We start from the raw sequence: 18,005 nt of genomic DNA, 5'->3' as shown, positions 1-18,005 counted from the left end.
ATCGCAATACCCTGCAGGGCTGCATACTGCAATTATGTAACTAGAATGGAGAGCAGCTACAAAGAGTGTCCCTTGGTCTGGAAGACCTGACTTGTCCATGCATTACACAGTCAGTTTCTTGATGGTAATCAGAACTGTGTAGTGTTTAAAGGGGTATATCAGGCTCATGAGATTGAACACAAATAGGCCGGGTCACAGTAATTTGCATGTGCCTTTACTTGTTCTACTATCAATAAAAATACATTTCATACAATTCACAAGAAATACATTATATGTACATTTGGACAATGCGTCCGTCCTACTCACTATTCTGTTGAATCGTTTTGCTCACAAATTGATTGTATTACTTCTTACTGTAGTGCTCCCCGACGGACATTTGATTTTACTTGATACTATTTAAAGCTCAGTATCAAGTCCCAGTACCTCATTTAATTTTGAACTTTATACCACTGAGGAAGGACTTTGTCTGAAACGCGTCTGATGGAGTGTCGTACTGTGGGGAACCAATGTGGATGGAAACTTAAAAGCCCAACCACGATCACAGATTTCAGCTAAATACTGGGGTCCCGGATATCCTGAGCGCATGCGCCAGAGAGCGTCTGACAGAAGACCAAGCCGGTGAACGAGCAGGTCCAGCGGGGAGCAGTACAGTAAGAAGTAGTGCAATCAAGTTGTGAACAAACTGGTTTAACAGAATACTGAGTAGGACGGACGCATTGACCAAAAGTGGAAAAAGTGATTGCCACAATACCAAGTGCTATATCTATGAATGTTAGCGCCGTGTAGACAAAACAGCTGCCGCATGAAAGCAGCATGTGGTGTGTGAATACACGGCGGGCTGCACGGACATATTTGTGACACACGCAGCTAAACAGATTATATCTGATGACATCCAACCTACTCACTTATTAATTGTTGACTAACAGCTCAACTATGACCGTGTTCTTATTAACAGCAGATCTGAAACTAATTCACGAACTATACGTGGAGGCATCTAACACCCAAGGCAAATCAACTGCTGACATATAGCAGAACTAAAACCTACTATAATAAAAACTGAACTATATAAGTGTTTATAAATATCCAAAATACCTATCAACAGTTAATTTGAAGCTATCTGCCATATTATAGCGCTAGAAAATATTTGAAAACAAAAAATGCTGGCAGGTAATTAAAGAATAAGATATTTCTAAGTTGTGTTCCATTAAGAACATTATAAAATCATGATAAAGCCGACACCAAGTGACTTTTAAGATGGCACCAACCGCATTTTATTATATTTAAATATTTTTTACATGCGTGAGCTCCGCATCTACAGGACTGTGATCACTGAAACAAATATATAATTTTTTATTCGTTTTTATGAATTGTACGTAATGTATTTCTTGTGAATTGTATGTAATGTATTTTTATTGATAGTACATGCAAATAACTGAGCCGGCCTATTTGTGTTCATATATATTAATACGTTTTCTACTGATAGGTAGTCAGCAGGCCAGGCACTGGTTAGCTGGTGAGCGTCCCCTAATTTGAAATTCATGATATTGAAGACCTGTTGGCATGAAGGGCGATTAATATCTGCTAGGTGAGGGTCTGACACCCTGCACCCCCACCGATCAGCTGCAGCCTCTGGATCTGTAACTAGAACTGTAAATGGAACAGGAAACACAGCTCTGTTCAAAGTGTAGTGAGTGTGCTGCATTACTGCAGCCCAGCTCCCCTTAAAGTGACTGGGGAGTTGATTGTGTGGGCGACGGACCCTTATATGTCGTATATTAAAGGGGTTGTTCGGGTTCAAAGCTGAACCAGGACATATCCCCATTTTGACCCAGGCAGCCCCCCTGCTATATCGCGCAGGGCAAAGGCATTTTTTGGAGTTCTGGTAACGTACAGAGCTCTCCATGGGGCTGCCAGGAACCCCGGTGACGTCACCGGCACTGATGGGTGGGCTTTAGCGCTGCCCTAGCCTGTAAAATGGCTAGGGCAGCGCTAAATCCCGCCCATCAGAGCCGGTGATGTCACCGAACACACTGCTGGGTGGAAGCCTCTGCCCGGCAGTGTGTTATGGTAAATAAAAGAGCCCTTGCCCTGCGTGATCCAGGGCAGGGCAAGGGAGCGCATCGGAGCATGACATGCTCCGATGCTAACAACAGGGCGGCTGCCTGGGTGAAATTATGGGTATGTCCGGGTTCAGCTCTGAACCCGGACAACCCCTTTAATTACCCATCTTGAAGATAAGTCGTCAATATCAGCGGCCTGCAAAACCCCTCTAAGCTTTACACAGTTCTGATTATTATCAAGAAGTTGACTATGTAATACATGGACAAGCCAGGTCTTCCAGACCAAGAGATACTCTTTGTAGTTTCTAAACCAGACAATCCCTTTACCTTTCTAATTGGCTTTATTTGCTAAAGCAAATGCAGTGCAACCAAGAAACAAGAGGTACATTTATCAAAGAAATTCTGCAGTAGTTGCATATTTTGAATCACAACTATAATGATTGCCAACTTTATTTTGCTAAGGGGTTTGGACAAAAATTATTAGGGACTTGCTCAGTTTTTTTTGCACTTAATGGGGTTGCCCCATCTCAGACATTGGTGGTATAACGGTAGGATACACCACCAATGTCAGGTGCAGGTCCCACCTCTAGAACCCACACCTATCTCTAGAACGGGGCCCTAAAGTCAAGGAGAGCATACCACGCATGTGCAGCCACCTCTCCATTCACCTCTGTGGGAGTTCCAGAAATGGCCAAGCCTGCTCCAGACTATTTTCAGCACTCCCATAGAAGTGAAGTGAGGGTGGCCACACTTGCGTGGTGCTCCCTCATTCATTTTGAAGCTACTTTTTTAGTTCCCATTCCTCCAACCAGACACCCCACCCCTACCTATGCTTGGCCAACTTCCTGTTCCATTTGGATGGCACAAGTGGTGTAACTAGAAGCCCCAGGGCCCCAATGCAAAACCTTTTGAGGCCCCCATTCAATGTGTGCTCTTCATAAGATTGGTTTCTTTTTATTGACTGTTCAGACTTTTTGAGTCCTCTTGCTCCAAGGCAGCTGATACGTTTGCACCCTGTATAGTTATGCTGCTGGATGGTGATCCCATCTATGAAAGGACTGCAGATGGAGGCAAATGTTGCCGAACACATCATCTTGGTTCCTCTAATGCATGGATGCCAAACCAGCGGCCCTCCAGCTGTTGCAAAACTACAATTCCCAGTATGCCTGGACAGCCTACATCTATTAGGGCATGCTGGGAGTTGTAGTTTTGCAACAGCTGGAGGGCAGCAGGTTGAGCATTCATACTCTAGTGTGTGCCTGCCATCTGCACATGTGCAGGACTGGAGGAGGCAGTCTACTGCACTGTGCTTTCATGAAGGAGGCATGATGATGTGTCTGGACTTGTGCTTCTCCACCTGTAGCCATTTTATGAATGGGACTCCCATCCCGAAAATGAAACAAAGATGTATATTCACACATTAACACTTGAAATAAACTGTCCAACCTCTTTAAGGAACTGAAGAATGTCAGGTAAGTTGTAATGGGAAATGTATGGGAAATGTATTATTTAGTACATACCATTTTAATAAATTTGGTGGCATGTGCACTTAATTAAGACTTCTGTTCAGAACTACACAGCTCCTTTATTCCAGACACTGGCCCTGATTTATCATCACTCCAGAATTCTGGTATCAAAAAGTCGCAAAACAGGGCTTTTGCGACTTTTTTTGCACTCTCTTGGGCAAAATGTTAGCGACTTTTTTCATTTTTTTCACCACTCACTCCAGTTTTGAAATGTGGGTGGAAAAGTGACTATGTTAGTGAGTTTCACTCCAGGTTTATCGCTGAGACTTTTTTTTAAGTCGCAATCTTGCTCCAGTAGGAGGTTGGAGTAGGAAAACTGGAGGAGCTGTTCTAGACAAAAGAATTGGGTTTAAAGATAAATTTATCAAACAACATGTGACATTTGATAAATGTGGCATAAAGTACGCCAACACAGACTCGCGCAAAACTGACTTCAAATATTCCCCTTATGATAAATTCCCCCCCACTGTGCCAGGCTTATTCTTTGGTTGCGCCTATTATTGCAGCTGAGCTCCATTGATGTTAACAGGGGGAGAGCTGCAATGCTCAAATCCTGGTGGACTGGTGATGAGGCACTGTTTTATACGTATAGATTTTGTTATATGTTACTATTCTAATAGGTATTTTGGATCTATTAGTAATATTTGCATTGCCTCATGCTGCGGCTTTCAGTTGCTGTGGCTTCCTTGTGAAGGCACGGCTGATTCAGGCTTTGTTCACATACACGAATTAGTCACATTGGTTGTTTGGCAGAGCACAGTAATTCCCTTGAAAACAAAGCACATTTGAAGTGATTTGACTGATCATTTGAGAAACCAGATCCACATGGCAAACTCCGCGCCAGATGATCCCTCTGACAGTAAAGCAGAGCCAGTCGTATTTGTCTTAGATTGCACAGCTGGCTGTCCTAGTTCTAGCACATTATGTAGGCGGCAGAGGTCAAGAGCCGCTGCTTCCAGGGATGAATGAGATACCTGGAATATATTGTCTGTAACGTCTGTGTAAATCTTATTCAGTGGCATTAACTCATCTGCTACTGGACACTGCCGGACTATGCATGGTCTTGTAAATGTCCCTTTACTGATGAGCTAGCTCCGGCAATTGTGGAAAATCCTGCTGATAAAAACCAAATCAGAGGATATTGTCAATAAATGGAAAAAAAATGCACATTGAAATTCAAGGGGCAACCGTATAAGGCTACCTTTACACTATTAAGATCCGTCATAGGATATCAATATCGGCGGAAACGCTTTCGTTTTGTCCCCATTCGTTGTCATTGGGGAGAAGACTGAACTGAACTAAACAGGATGCTCTAAAATGCTTTCCATTTGGTTGCATCCCCATCGCGGACAGAATGCTGCAAGAAAACTGATCCGTCCCCCACTGACTTTCAATGATGTTCATGACGGATCTGTCTTGGCTATTTTAAAGATAATACAGTCGTGGCCAAAAGTTTTGAGAATGACACAAATATTCGTTTTCACAAAGTTTGCTGCTAAACTGCTTTTAGATCTTTGTTTCAGTTGTTTCTGTGATGTAGTGAAATACAATTACACGCACTTCATACGTTTAAAAGGCTTTTATCGACAATTACATGACATTTATGCAACAAGTCAGTATTTGCAGTGTTGGCCCTTCTTTTTCAGGACCTCTGTAATTTGACTGGGCATGCTCTCAATCAACTTCTGGGCCAATTCCTGACAGCAACCCATTCTTTCATAACCACTTCTTGGAGTTTGTCAGAATTAGTGGGATTTTGTTTGTCCACCCACCTCTTGAGGATTGACCACAAGTTCTTAATTGGATTAAGATCTGGGGAGTTTCCAAGCCATGGACCCAAAATGTCAACGTTTTGGTCCCCGAGCCACTTAGTTATCACTTTTGCCTTATGGCACGGTGCTCCATCGTGTTGGAAAATGCATTGTTCTTCACCAAACTGTTGTTGGATTGTTGGAAGAAGTTGCTGTTGGAGGGTGTTTTGGTACCATTCTTTATTCATGGCTGCGTTTTTGGGCAAAATTGTGAGTGAGCCCACTCCCTTGGATGAGAAGCAACCCCACACATGAATGGTCTTAGGATGCTTTACTGTTGGCATGACACAGGACTGATGGTAGCGCTCACCTTTTCTTCTCCGGACAAGCCTTTTTCCAGATGCCCCAAACAATCGGAAAGAGGCTTCATCGGAGAATATGACTTTGCCCCAGTCCTCAGCAGTCCATTCACCAAACTTTCTGCAGAAGATCAATCTGTCCCTGATGTTTTTTTTGGAGAGAAGTGGCTTCTTTGCTGCCCTTCTTGACACCAGGCCATCTTCCAAAAGTCTTCGCCTCACTGTGCGTGCAGATGCGCTCACACCTGCCTGCTGCCATTCCTGAGCAAGCTCTGCACTGGTGGTACTCCGATCCCGCAGCTGAATCCTCTTTAGGAGACGAGCCTGGCGCTTGCTGGACTTTCTTGGATGCCCTGAAGCCTTCTTAACAAGAATTGAACCTCTTTCCTTGAAGTTCTTGATGATCCTATAAATTGTTGATTGAGGTGCAATCTTAGTAGCCACAATATCCTTGCCTGTGAAGCCATTTATATGCAACACAATGATGGCTGCACGCGTTTCTTTGCAGGTCACCATGGTTAACAATGGAAGAACAATGATTTCAAGCATTACCCTCCTTTTAACATGTCAAGTCTGCCATTTTAACCCAATCAGCCTGACATAATGATCTCCAGCCTTGTGCTCGTCAACATTCTCACCTGAGTTAAAGGGCTTCTGTCACTTCACTAAACTCATTTTTTTTTTTTGTCTCCTTAAAACCCTTATGCTGCAATTTCTCAATATATAGGGCGATTACTCAGTTTGGTTCAGTAGTTATATAAAAAAAGGACTTTTATAATATGCAAATTACCTCTCTAGCAGCAGGTAGAGCGGCTACCTGCTGCTAGCAGCCACATCCTCCATTCATAATGACGCCCCCTCCTCATGGAGCGGACGTGCTCGTTCTCTGACTGGCCCTGTCTGCGTTTTAAATCTCGCGCCGGTCTTCAGTTGGCGCAGGCGCACTCAGTGGAGGACGCTCGCTTGGCCGCTCCATCCTCAGTGCGCCTGCGCCGATGACGTCACATGTACACCCGGCGCAGGCGCACTGAGGATGGAGCGGCCGAGCGAGCGTCCTCCACTGAGTGCGCCTGCGCCAACTGAAGACCGGCGTGAGATTTAAAACGCAGACAGGGCCAGTCAGAGAACGAGCGCGTCCGCTGGCCCTGTCAATCAACATGAGGAGGGGGCGTCATTATGAATGGAGGATGCAAAGAAGGACTATGCAATTCATCTGATCACTTTTCATAACATTCTGTAGTATATGCAAATTGCTATTATAAAAACTTAAGCAGCAACTTTTCCAATATTTATGTAATTCTCAAAACTTTTGGCCACGACTGTACAACCGGTTCCGTTCACAACGGATGCAGACGGTTGCAGACACGTGTGCTGTCCGCATCTGTGGTTCCGTTCCGTGGAAAGGATAGATCATGTCATATTCTTGTCCACGGACAAGAATAGGCATTTTCTATTATGGTTGCGGCCATGTGCGGTCCGCAAATTGCGGAACGCACATGGCTGGTATCCTTGTTTTGCAGATCCGCAATACACTACGGATGTCTGAATGAGGCCTAAGGCTAATCACTGTACTAAAGCCTCATTATTTCTTACTGCTGGTGAGAAAGTTACTGTATTAGGCTTTTTTAATGTTTTCTCTTTTTATTGAAAATGAATAACTACTGTAAGAACAACAATAGGCATACAATGGAAATCCCGGAAGCTTTTAACATTCTATACATAAAAGTTTTGGACACTTTCTGCACTGAATTTATGTTTTCATTTGCTTCCTAAATACAAATAAATATATATATTTTTTTTAATGGTCTACATTAAAAATGTCCTACCATTTTTCTTCTGCACAGTGTCTATAAGACCTTCACCTAGCAGCTGCTGCTGATTCTCTCCTAGATCCATCAGAGCACTGCTCCTATTTCTGACTGTACTCTCTGCTATCCCCATTTCTTCACTCAGTAGATCTCAGCAAGGGAGAAAAAGGTTGTACACAGCATATCAGTGTGAAGATAGGGGAAAGAACACAGAAAGGGCAGCTCTCAAAGGGCTCATGCACATGACAGTATGGCTTTTTCAGTGTTTTGCGGTCCGTTTTTTACGGATCCGTTGTTCCGTTTTTTGTTTCCGCTGTGTTTCCGTTTTCTTTCCGTTCCGTTTTTCCATATGCCATATACAGTATACAGTAATTACATAGAAAAAATTGGGCTGGGCATAACATTTTCAATAGATGGTTCAGCAAAAACGGAACAGATACGGATGCATTTCCGTATGTGTTCAGTTTTTTTTGCGGACCTATTGACTTGAATGGAGCCAAGCACCGTGATTTGCGGACAAGAATAGGACATGTTCTATCTTTTCACGGTACGGAAATACGGAAATACTGAAACGGAATGCACACAAAGACACTTCAGTATTTTTTTGCTGAACCATTGAAATGAATGGTTCAGTATATGTACCGCATACTGAACTCAAAAAAAGGCCAGTATACTGAACGCAAAATACTGTCGTGTGCATGAGCCCAAAGGCTGTCACCTGTCGACACCTGTGACTCCTGCCGATCAGCTGTTTGAGACAGCGCTGGCCCTCGCAGTAGCGTCGTGGCCTTCTTGCGGCTTTGCCTAAGCCATGTGAAGTCACGTTCATCAGTCAAATGGCCTGGCCATGCATTTTACAGTAGGACAGCGGCTATATTGTTAGTTATCAAATGAATCTGGTTCGGACAAAGCAACCCAAACCCGATTCGCTCAACACTAGTGTTCACTATCTGGTAAAAATATGACAACCTTATTCTGAACATCAGTATGATATCGGCAATAAAAATAAAAATCAATTTGATCTTTATTATGTTTTACTTCTTAAAAAATATTTGCATATTCTGACACCTATAACTTTTTTTATTTGTCCATTTGCAGAACAGTGAGTGAGTTTGTTTTTTGCAGGGTGGGCTGGAGTTTTTATAGGTACTATTTTGGGTACATGTGACTTTTTGATCACTCTTTATAAAAAAATTTCAGAGGGCAAGATGACTTGGTCATTTTTATTTTTTCATTTTTTATTCACTGTGCATTTTTGGACACGGCAATGTCAGTTATGTATACCTTTAACAGCTCATGCACACGGGCGTAGTTTAGGTCCGCATCCAATCCGCGTTTTTTGCAGACCCATTCATATCAATGGGGCTACAAATGATGCAGCTTGTTCCGCGGCGACGCAAAAAATAGAACATGTCCTATTCTTGTCCGTTTTGCAGGCAAGGATAGAACATTTCTACAGGAGACAGAAATGGTGGCAGTCTCTCGACCTAATAGCGGACCACAAAAACTGATATGGTCGTTTGCAGGAGCCCTTATTGTTTGTTTATACAGTACAGATAAAATTAGGACGGGGGATTAAAATGTTTCATTCTTTTAGTTTTTATTAATGTTTAAATAACAGCTTATACCATAAAACTGCAGCAGTTTATGCACAGTCTTTCCGAATTCTTCATGTCTATGAGCAGGATATTTAGAGCACCCCAGTTGTATAGATAAGTCAAGGTGCGTGAAGGAGTTATCATTTTTCTACCTTGGCACAATAAAAACTTTTCATTCTGAAAATTATTTATGTTACTGAATTCAAAGGGGCACACACAACCAGCTTCAGACTGGCCCATCATAATACCAGAGGATCCTGCGGTGGGCCCCGGCTCTGATACTATAGTGTGCCCTAAGCGTCCAGAAAAAACTAAAATTTGGAGCTGGAGACAATAAATTGCCACTAGGCTCTACTTCTTTGAATCAAAACCTATTAGGCCTTTTTGATGATATAGGGGTTTGGCCCCAAGAATTATTTTCTCTGGCGGGCTCAAGGAAACCAATTCCGACCCTGCACACATCTTTTTGATCATTTTTGGTTTACCCCTTAAGGCTACATGCACACGACCGTTGTGTGTTTTGCAATCTGCAAATCACGCATCCGCAAAACACGGATGGCGTCCATGCGCGTTCCGCAATTTGCGGACAGCCTTTAATATAACTGCCTATTCTTGTCCACAAAGCGCGGACAAGAATAGGACATGTTATTTTTTTTTGCGGGGCAACGGATGCAGACAGCACACAGAGAGCTATCCACATCTTTTGCGGCCTCATTGAAGTGAATGGGTCCGCATCCGAGCCGCCAAAACTGCGGCTCGGATGCGGATCAAAACAACGGCCGTGTGCATGAGGCCTAAGAACCGGGCCAATTTTATTTATTAATTTTTTTATTTGCATTTTCATTTTTTACTCCCTCCCTTCCCGGAGCCATAACTTTTTATTAGTTTTTTTATTCACATAGCTGTATGAGGGATTTTATAGGACAAGTTGTAATTTCTAATGTTACCTTTTAATATTGCATACAATGAATTGGGAAGCTAGAAAAAAAATCTAAATGGGTTGGAATTGTAAAAAAAATCAAATAAATTCGGCCATATTTTAATCTGTTTTGTTAGGGCGTTTACTATGTGGTAAAACTGACCTGTTCCCTTCGTTCTCCTGGTCATTACAATTACAGCGATCCCTCATTTATATAGTTTTTCTTGTGCTTTAATTATTCACACTTAGGCTCCATTCACACGTCCGTAATTTGGGTCCGCATTCGTTCCGCAATTTGCGGACCCATTCACTTTCAATGGGGCTGGAACGGATGCAAATCCACATTTCCTGGATCCGCATTCGTTTTTTCGGGATCCGCAATTTCATTACTGGAAAAAATAGAACATGTCCTATTCTTGTCCGCAACTGCGGACCAGAAAAGGCATTTTCTATTATAATGTCTGTGATGTGCGGATCCGCAAATTGCAGATCGCACATTGCAGGTGTCCGTGTTTTGCGGATCCGCAAAACACTTACGGACGTGTGAATGGACCCTTAGGCCTCTTTCACACGACCGTATGGCTTTTTCAGTGTTTTGCGGGCCGTTTTTTTCCGTTCCGTTTTTCCGTATGGCCTATACAGTATACAGTAATTACATAGAAAAAATTGGGCTGGGCATAACATTTTCAATAGATGGTTCCGCAAAAAACGGAACAGATACGGAAGACATACGGATGCATTTCCGTATGTGTTCCGCTTTTTTTGCGGACCCATTATCTTGAATGGAGCCATGGACCGTGATTTGCGGACAAGAATAGGACAAGACTCAAAATCTAGCGGAACGGAATTGTGGACATACAGAATGCTCACGGAGTACATTCCGTTTTTTTGCAGACCCATTGAAATGAATGGTTCCGTATACGGACCGTATATGGAACACAATAAACGGCCCGTATACGGAACGCAAAAAACGTTTGTGTGAATGAGCCCTTAATTGTTTGGTCAGTGTTTCCATCAGTGATTAAGTAGAGATGAGCGAATCGAAGTTGGCGAAGTGGAATTCAACCCGAATTTCAGGAAAAATTTGATTCGCACCGAAACCGAATTTCCTCGCACTTCGTGGTAACGAATCGCATTTTTTCCTAAAATGGCTGCTGCACGTGTTAGGACATGGAGCAAGGAACTCTGGGAATGAGGGATCACCCACAATGCCATGCCAGTCAGCAGCCAGCCATCCCTGTGATGTCACAGCCCTATAAATAGCCTCAGTCATCTTGGATACAGCCATTTTGCAGTGTACTTAGTGCAGGGAGAGACATCAGCAGGCGCTAGGGACAGTGCTAGGAAAGACTTTAAAACTTTTATTTTGCTGTATAGAAGTTCAGGAAAAGGATAGGGAGGAACCATTCCACAGTATTGAAGCAGAACAGGGTTCAGTAGGGGAGTTTACAGCCTGGGTAATAGGAACATTCCCAATTACACCTTGCTGCACTGACTGCGGATCCAAATTTCCATTATACAGCTCTGTAATTCCAGCAAACCGTTCTTGTTATTGGGGTGTTACAGCCATTAACAGGGTTTATTACAAGGAAATATTTCTACGTCTTATTTGCCCTTGTGCGGTGCAGTTAAATGTTCTAAAGCATTTTTTGGCTTGTAATAGTGGGAAAAAAGGACTTATTAGCCATTGTGTGGTGAAGTGCGGAAATTACAGCCCTTTTTGGTGTGTATTAGTAGCACAAAAATATATATTATTTGCCGTTCAGCGGTGCAGTTATATGTTCTAAAGCCTTTTGTTTTGTGGTGTGTATTAGTGAAAAAAAGGGCTCATTAACACAAACGTACTGCTGACATCCTCTCCACTCTGTCGGGGGCTCTACTTGTATAATCGTTTAATAGAACAGGTTCTGTAGACATCTATGTGGAATCAGCTGCTGACGGTGTAAAAGGAGTGCGCTTCTTCTTGGCGCTAACATCGACCTGTAAGGCTGAGTTCATAGTTATCTGGTCAGTTTTGGCCCCGTGACTGCCCAAATAAGTGAAGTGTGCAGTGATTCTGCCTGTCATCTGCATGTCATACGGAGTCACAGTGTTATATCACTACCACAGCAGACTCCCAATGCATGTTACTGCAAGGCACAGTGTTCTACACCCCTATAAAGGCTCTCTGCAGCCAGGAAATAGCTGTTTTTTTACACTATTCGCTGCGAATAAATTAAAAAAGAACCACATTTTTTCGAAAAATTCGGCGAACCGGTCGAATCGAATATTCTTGAAATTTTCTAATTTCTAGTTGGAGTCTCCACAGACATAAGGTATAAAGAAAAGATCTGCACCTGTTGTGTGTTTAGAGCCGCAACTCGTTTTGGCTCAAAATCACTGATGGAAATCACTGACCAAAAGACTGACGTGTGAATGAGGCATAAGACCTAAGGCCTAGTTCACACGAACGTATGGCTTTTATAGTTTTTTGCGGTCTGTTTTTCATGGATCCGTTGTTCCGTTTTTGAGTTCCGTTGTGTCTCCGTTTCCTTTCCGTTCTGTTTTTCCGTATGGCATATACAGTATACAGTAATTACATAGAAAAAATTGGGCTGGTCATAACATTTTCAATAGATGGTTCCGCAAAAAACGGAACGGATACGGAAGACATACGGATGCATTTCCGTATGTGTTCCGTTTTTTTTGCGGACCCATTGACTTTAATGGAGCCACGGAACGTGATTTGCGGCCAAATATAGGACATGTTTTATCTTTCAACGGAATGGAAAAACGGAAATACGGAAAAACGTTTTTTTTTGCGGAACCATTGAAATGAATGGTTCCGTATACGGAACACAAAAAAACGGACCGTATACCCGCAAAAAAAACGTTCGTGTGAACTAGGCCTAAGGCTGATGGAGAGAGAGAGTCTCTGGTGCAGCCAGCATTGACACCTGGCACCCGCAGGTGATGGTGCAGGCACAGCTCTTCCTGAGCCCGCACCATCAGTGGGCTATGAAGTACTGCACAGGGGTTATCCAAGAAAAGATATTTATGACTTTTCCTCAGGATAGAGAAAACTTCAGGGAAGTCACGGCACTCTCAATCTTGAATCAAAACTTAGTGTTTAATCGCACCGAAAAATACAGCAACGTTTCGACACACAGGTCTTTCTCAAGCTACTCAAGAAAGACCTGTGTGTCGAAACGTTGCAGTATTTTTCGGTGTGATTAAACACAAAGTTTTGATTCAAGATTGAGAGTGCCGTGACTTCCCTGAAGTTTTCTCTACATTTGAGAGGTCCCTGAGGCCGGGATCTAACGCCACGAGCACCGCCGCCATATCACGGACTATTTGTTCCAGTAAGTGGTGCTGTCCTATTCCATTTTCTATGTTTATCCTCAGGATAGGTCATCAGTATCTGATATGGGGGTGGGGGAGTGCAACACTCAGGACACCCACCGATCAGCTGTTAGATGTTGCAGTGTGACACCATAGACTACCATTATAACAATTGTCGCGCGACATTGGTGCAACAAAATGTCGCGCGACAAATGTCGTTGTGTAGAACTAGCCTTATATTCCTGGTTTCGCCATTGCATTTCTTTAATCCATGTTTTCTGTACACATTATTGGATTAACCTTGTAAGTGACTTGGCGTCAGTCCGACACATCTTATGTCTTATAAAGTAGAAAACTATCAGTACCCAGTGTATAAAACCGGTTTAACTTTCATATGATCTTTATGCTGTCACTGCATATCTCTTGTATCTACACAAATAGAGCAAATGAATAAAGACTGCCTGTACAACAGCTTCAATAGACAGTAGGAAGAAACCAGCGCCCCCAGTCATATCTGCATGGAAACGTACTCCCAAATGAAGTACAGTATATAAGGAAACCTATCGAGGGCAAGCTAAAATAACCCAGGGAGGGAAAAACTGAGCCTTTAATGACTATACTGATCCTAGACGAGATACAGTAGGATGTGGATTACTTGCTGGTGTCTGCTAAGGCTACTTTCACACTCGCATTTTGGGCGGATCCGTCATGCATCTGCAAAAACGGATCCGTTGCAATAATACAACCGTCTGCATCCTTCATGAACGGATCCATTTGTATTATCTGTAACATAGCCAAGACGGATCCGTCATGAACTCCATTGAAAGTCAATGGGGGACGGATCCGTTTTCTATTGTGCCAGGTTGTGTCAGAGAAAACGGATCCGTCCCCATTGACTTACATTGTGTGTCAGGACGGATCTGTTTGGCTCAGTTTAGTCAAGCGGACAGCAAAGCACTGCAGGCAGCGTCTGGGTGTTCGCCCCCAGAGCAGAATGGAGACGGAACGGAGGTAAACTGATGCATTCGGAGCGGATCCTTTTCCATTCAGAATGCATTAGGGCAAAACTGATCCGTTTTGGACTGCTTGTGAGAGCCCTGAACGGATCTCACAAACGGAAAGCCAAAACGCCAGTGTGAAAGTAGCCTTAAAGGGAAATTCCACCTCTGGAGCTGTTTTACAAAATACATACAGGGAATTGTCCGGATAGCAATTTGTTGAAATCATGTTATTTTTGGAGACTCTTCCACGTCTTGCAGGAAATTCCAAATTTTGCCCAGATTTATATGTAGTTTATGTCCCTACAGTCTATCGGTGGACTTTAGGCTACTGCAAAGCAAAGCGGCTTGATGAAGGGTCTCCCAGGTATACACAGAATTGAAGATTCTCTTCGGCGCTTCAGCTAGCTGCTAGTGATAACTTCATATTAGTGAGACAGTTCCTGACTAGAAGTATGAATAGCTCCTTCACAAGTCAAATTTCCCTTTAACCTTTCCTTGTCAGCCTTCTTGCGCTGCTTAAAACAGCATCAGGCATCGGACGTACAATGCTGAGTATCACAGCACTGATGACATGCTATCCAACCAGCACAGTGTGAATTAACACTGCAACGCCAATCCAAAATCTGCCTGGACCAAAAATATCAAGGGCAAGAGCTGAGCTTTAATGTCCACCAGCGATAAGAACTTCACAAGCTAGCGAGTGGCACTGAAACTTCCCATCTCCTGGTTAACCCTTCCAGTCCTGGACAAGCCAGGCTGTGTCCCTGTTGTCGTAAAATCAGTCCCTAAATGACACGTCCTTTTAATTGTCAGCTGTAGACCACTGAGCAAGCCTTTCCCTCTAAGAAGAGCAAAAATCATTCACTTACTCTCAATAAGGCCAAGTCGATGGAGTCCAGGCTCTTGGTTGTCAGCATTCTTGCCATCTCTCATCTGCTTTCAAGAGTGCAAAAAAAAAAAAAAGTTTTTCTTTTTGATTCTTCCCCTTTAAACTTGTTTGCAGGGAATCGATTCTGGTAGCATATCGAAGAGTTGTCAGTGAGTGTCAGCCCATGGTTAGAACTGGAAGTGTGTGTCTCTGTGACAAACACAGGAAACTTCACATTCAGCACAACCCGGAAAACACACACAGAGGAAAGAAATCTGTTTTTCTTTAAGAAACGGCATTGCAGAGCGATTTGCTGGTGAAAGTGAGGGAAGGAAATGACGCTCTCGAATTTTGGAGCTACAAAAGATTTATTCTTAAAACTTTTTACTTATTACTTTCTAGCTCCAGCTTCTAAGTATCTGAACTCTGCTGCATGAATGACATTATTGTAAAATTGGGATCTGTAGATTAGGACAAAGCTGCAAATAGGAGGGAAAGCTAAAGAGCTGATAAATTATTGACAGGACAGGACAACTATCTATTGTATATGGGGAGCTAATGACTTTCCCCCGACAGATGATGCTTAATTTCTCCCGGGAACTTTTAACCATGCAAAAACAAAATGTCTACTTTTCTCAGAATCAGAATGGGGCTAATCCACATGCAGACTCGTGGCAGAAATCAGTTCAGCCTCAAATTTTCGGCCAGGGAGGGATTCCATGATGGCATTTTCTGATAGGAAAAATTTGCCATGTGCACAATCCTTCAAAGGCGTTGTCGCGTCTTGGCATTTATTGCATATTACAAGGATATGACCTAAATGTCTGATAGGTGCAGGATCTACCCATATGACCTGCTGCTAAAAAAAATATAAAAAAATTGACTTTTAAATGACGGAAGAGCAAGCAGCGCATGTGTGGTCACCTTCCATTTACCACAATGCGAGTTCCGAAACTAGTTGAGCTCTGGCTTGGCTATTTTCCGAAGTCCCATAGTGGTGAATAGAGGGGTGACCACACTTTGGAGGTTTGCTCTCTATTGACTGCTATGGGAGTTATGAAAATAGCTGAGTGCACTACTTCAGTTATTTTCAGAAGTCCCATAGCAGTGAATGGAGAGCAACCACCAAAGTGTGGTCACTAGAGATGAGCGAATTTCATATTTTGAAATTCGTTCACACTTCGTTTGTTGGTAAAAGGTGAATTGCGTTATGGATTCCGTTACCACGGACTATAACGCAATTCTATGACGGAATGCATAACGGAATGCCTTTAGAGGCATTCCGGTATTCATTCCATCATAATAGAAGTCTATAGGCTGCAAAACGGATTCGTCCCGTTTCAGATAACATATAATGGAAATATTTGCATGTCTTCTGTGTTTTGGACCCATTCCTGTTTACAAATCATGATCAAATCCTGATGCAAAATACTGACCATGTGATAGAGACCTTATAGAAGCTGAATGTTAATATCAACACACCCAAACAGGGACACTAGTGGCCCTGTACAGACTGGTGAGGGTGGCAACAGCATGAAGAGTCACAATAGTAGCTCCGGAACATAGTGGGAGGGGGTGACAACATCATGTAGTGTCATAATAGTGGCCCCGGAACAGACTAATGAGGGTAGCAACAGCATGAAGAGTCACAATAGTGGTCCTGGAAAGGAGTGGTGAGGGGAGTGCAAAAAAAGTGACAGTAACAGCAAAAGATGGTGACAGATCACAGTAGAGGCAGCTGGAGTGTGGCATCAGGCAGGTGATGGCATCAGAATAGTGGCTGCAGCATGTGGGCATAAGTAACGGGCCATTTGTCACAATGTTCTGGTGTGGCAGCACACTACATTCAGATCATTACTCTCAGAATGATCTGGTCTGTTGTATCCGGCACCGGTGTATGGAAATCCTGGTTGATCCAGGCCTCATTCATCTTCAAAAGGTTCTCTCAACATTTTGCATGGAAAGGCGAGTACTCTTTGGGGTAACTATGCACTGATCACTCGTTCTGTTGCCACACTACTGGCTGGGCAGGAAAGCTTGCCAAGGGCAAACTCAGGCAGTTGCAGCCACAATTCAAGTTTGGCTGCTCAATAGTCCAAGGGATCTTGGATCTAGGATGATTGGGTGTAGTCCAAGTATGTCACCACCTGCTGGTTCAGGTTCTGCTCCATGTCCTGCTGCTAGCTGGCTTTTTCAGTAGGTGGGTGAATTAAAGTGCTAGTTAGAGGCTCAAGACCCCCCTCCAGCAGTCATGGCAGTGGAGCGTGAGCTCAGAGGGTCTCCCTGGTTAAACCTTTGCAAGGATGGGAGATGGCGCATGTAGGCAGCTGCTAACCAACTACAAAGGATTTCTCGATAGTCATTGAGTTTTTTCATCCCTCGCAGAAGGTGTGAAAAAGTCTCCTATTTTGGACCAGTAGCAAGGGTCTAATATTGTGGAGAGCCAGTAATTATCCCTCTACCGAATGATGATAATGCGGCTGTCAGTATGCAAGTAGCTTGGCATGTATCTAGCCATTTTTGCAAGGGAGTCAAAGGGACTCCCTACCCCATCTCCGCTGCCACAGTCTGTTACCGCCACTCTCTAGCTCCTCCTATTCCTCTCCTGTCTCTTGGGCAGATAGACCACCTAGTTGTATATATAATTCCTGGGCATTTATGTCCTCCTCCTCCTCCTTTGCCAGTTCAGCCTCGACAAGGCTTAGGTCGCCATGAGATGTAAGCGCCTCCAGGAAGTGAAGGAGAGGAATGACTTAATTCATCCCGTGGACCTGGTGACTGACAAATAAAT

The 18,005-nt window shown here is 43.3% G+C and overlaps 1 protein-coding gene across 1 annotated transcript in view; it reads right to left on the bottom strand.

Annotated features, from left to right (window-relative positions):
• Window positions 1-15,420, bottom strand: part of NRK (Nik related kinase) — a 336,723-nt gene extending 321,303 nt beyond the window's left edge. Inside the window, exon 1 of the mRNA XM_040442402.1 lies at window positions 15,216-15,420. Within this exon, the coding sequence (XP_040298336.1) occupies window positions 15,216-15,272 (57 nt within the window). The 5' untranslated portion in view covers window positions 15,273-15,420. The remainder of the gene's footprint in view (window positions 1-15,215) is intronic.
• Between the last annotated feature and the right edge of the window lie 2,585 nt (window positions 15,421-18,005).

This window comes from Bufo bufo, chromosome 8 (assembly GCF_905171765.1).
Source record: "Bufo bufo chromosome 8, aBufBuf1.1, whole genome shotgun sequence".
NCBI classification, from domain to species: Eukaryota; Metazoa; Chordata; class Amphibia; order Anura; family Bufonidae; genus Bufo; species Bufo bufo.
Note: the sequence above shows the minus strand (reverse complement) of the source record. Positions and strands in the feature narration are given on the sequence as shown.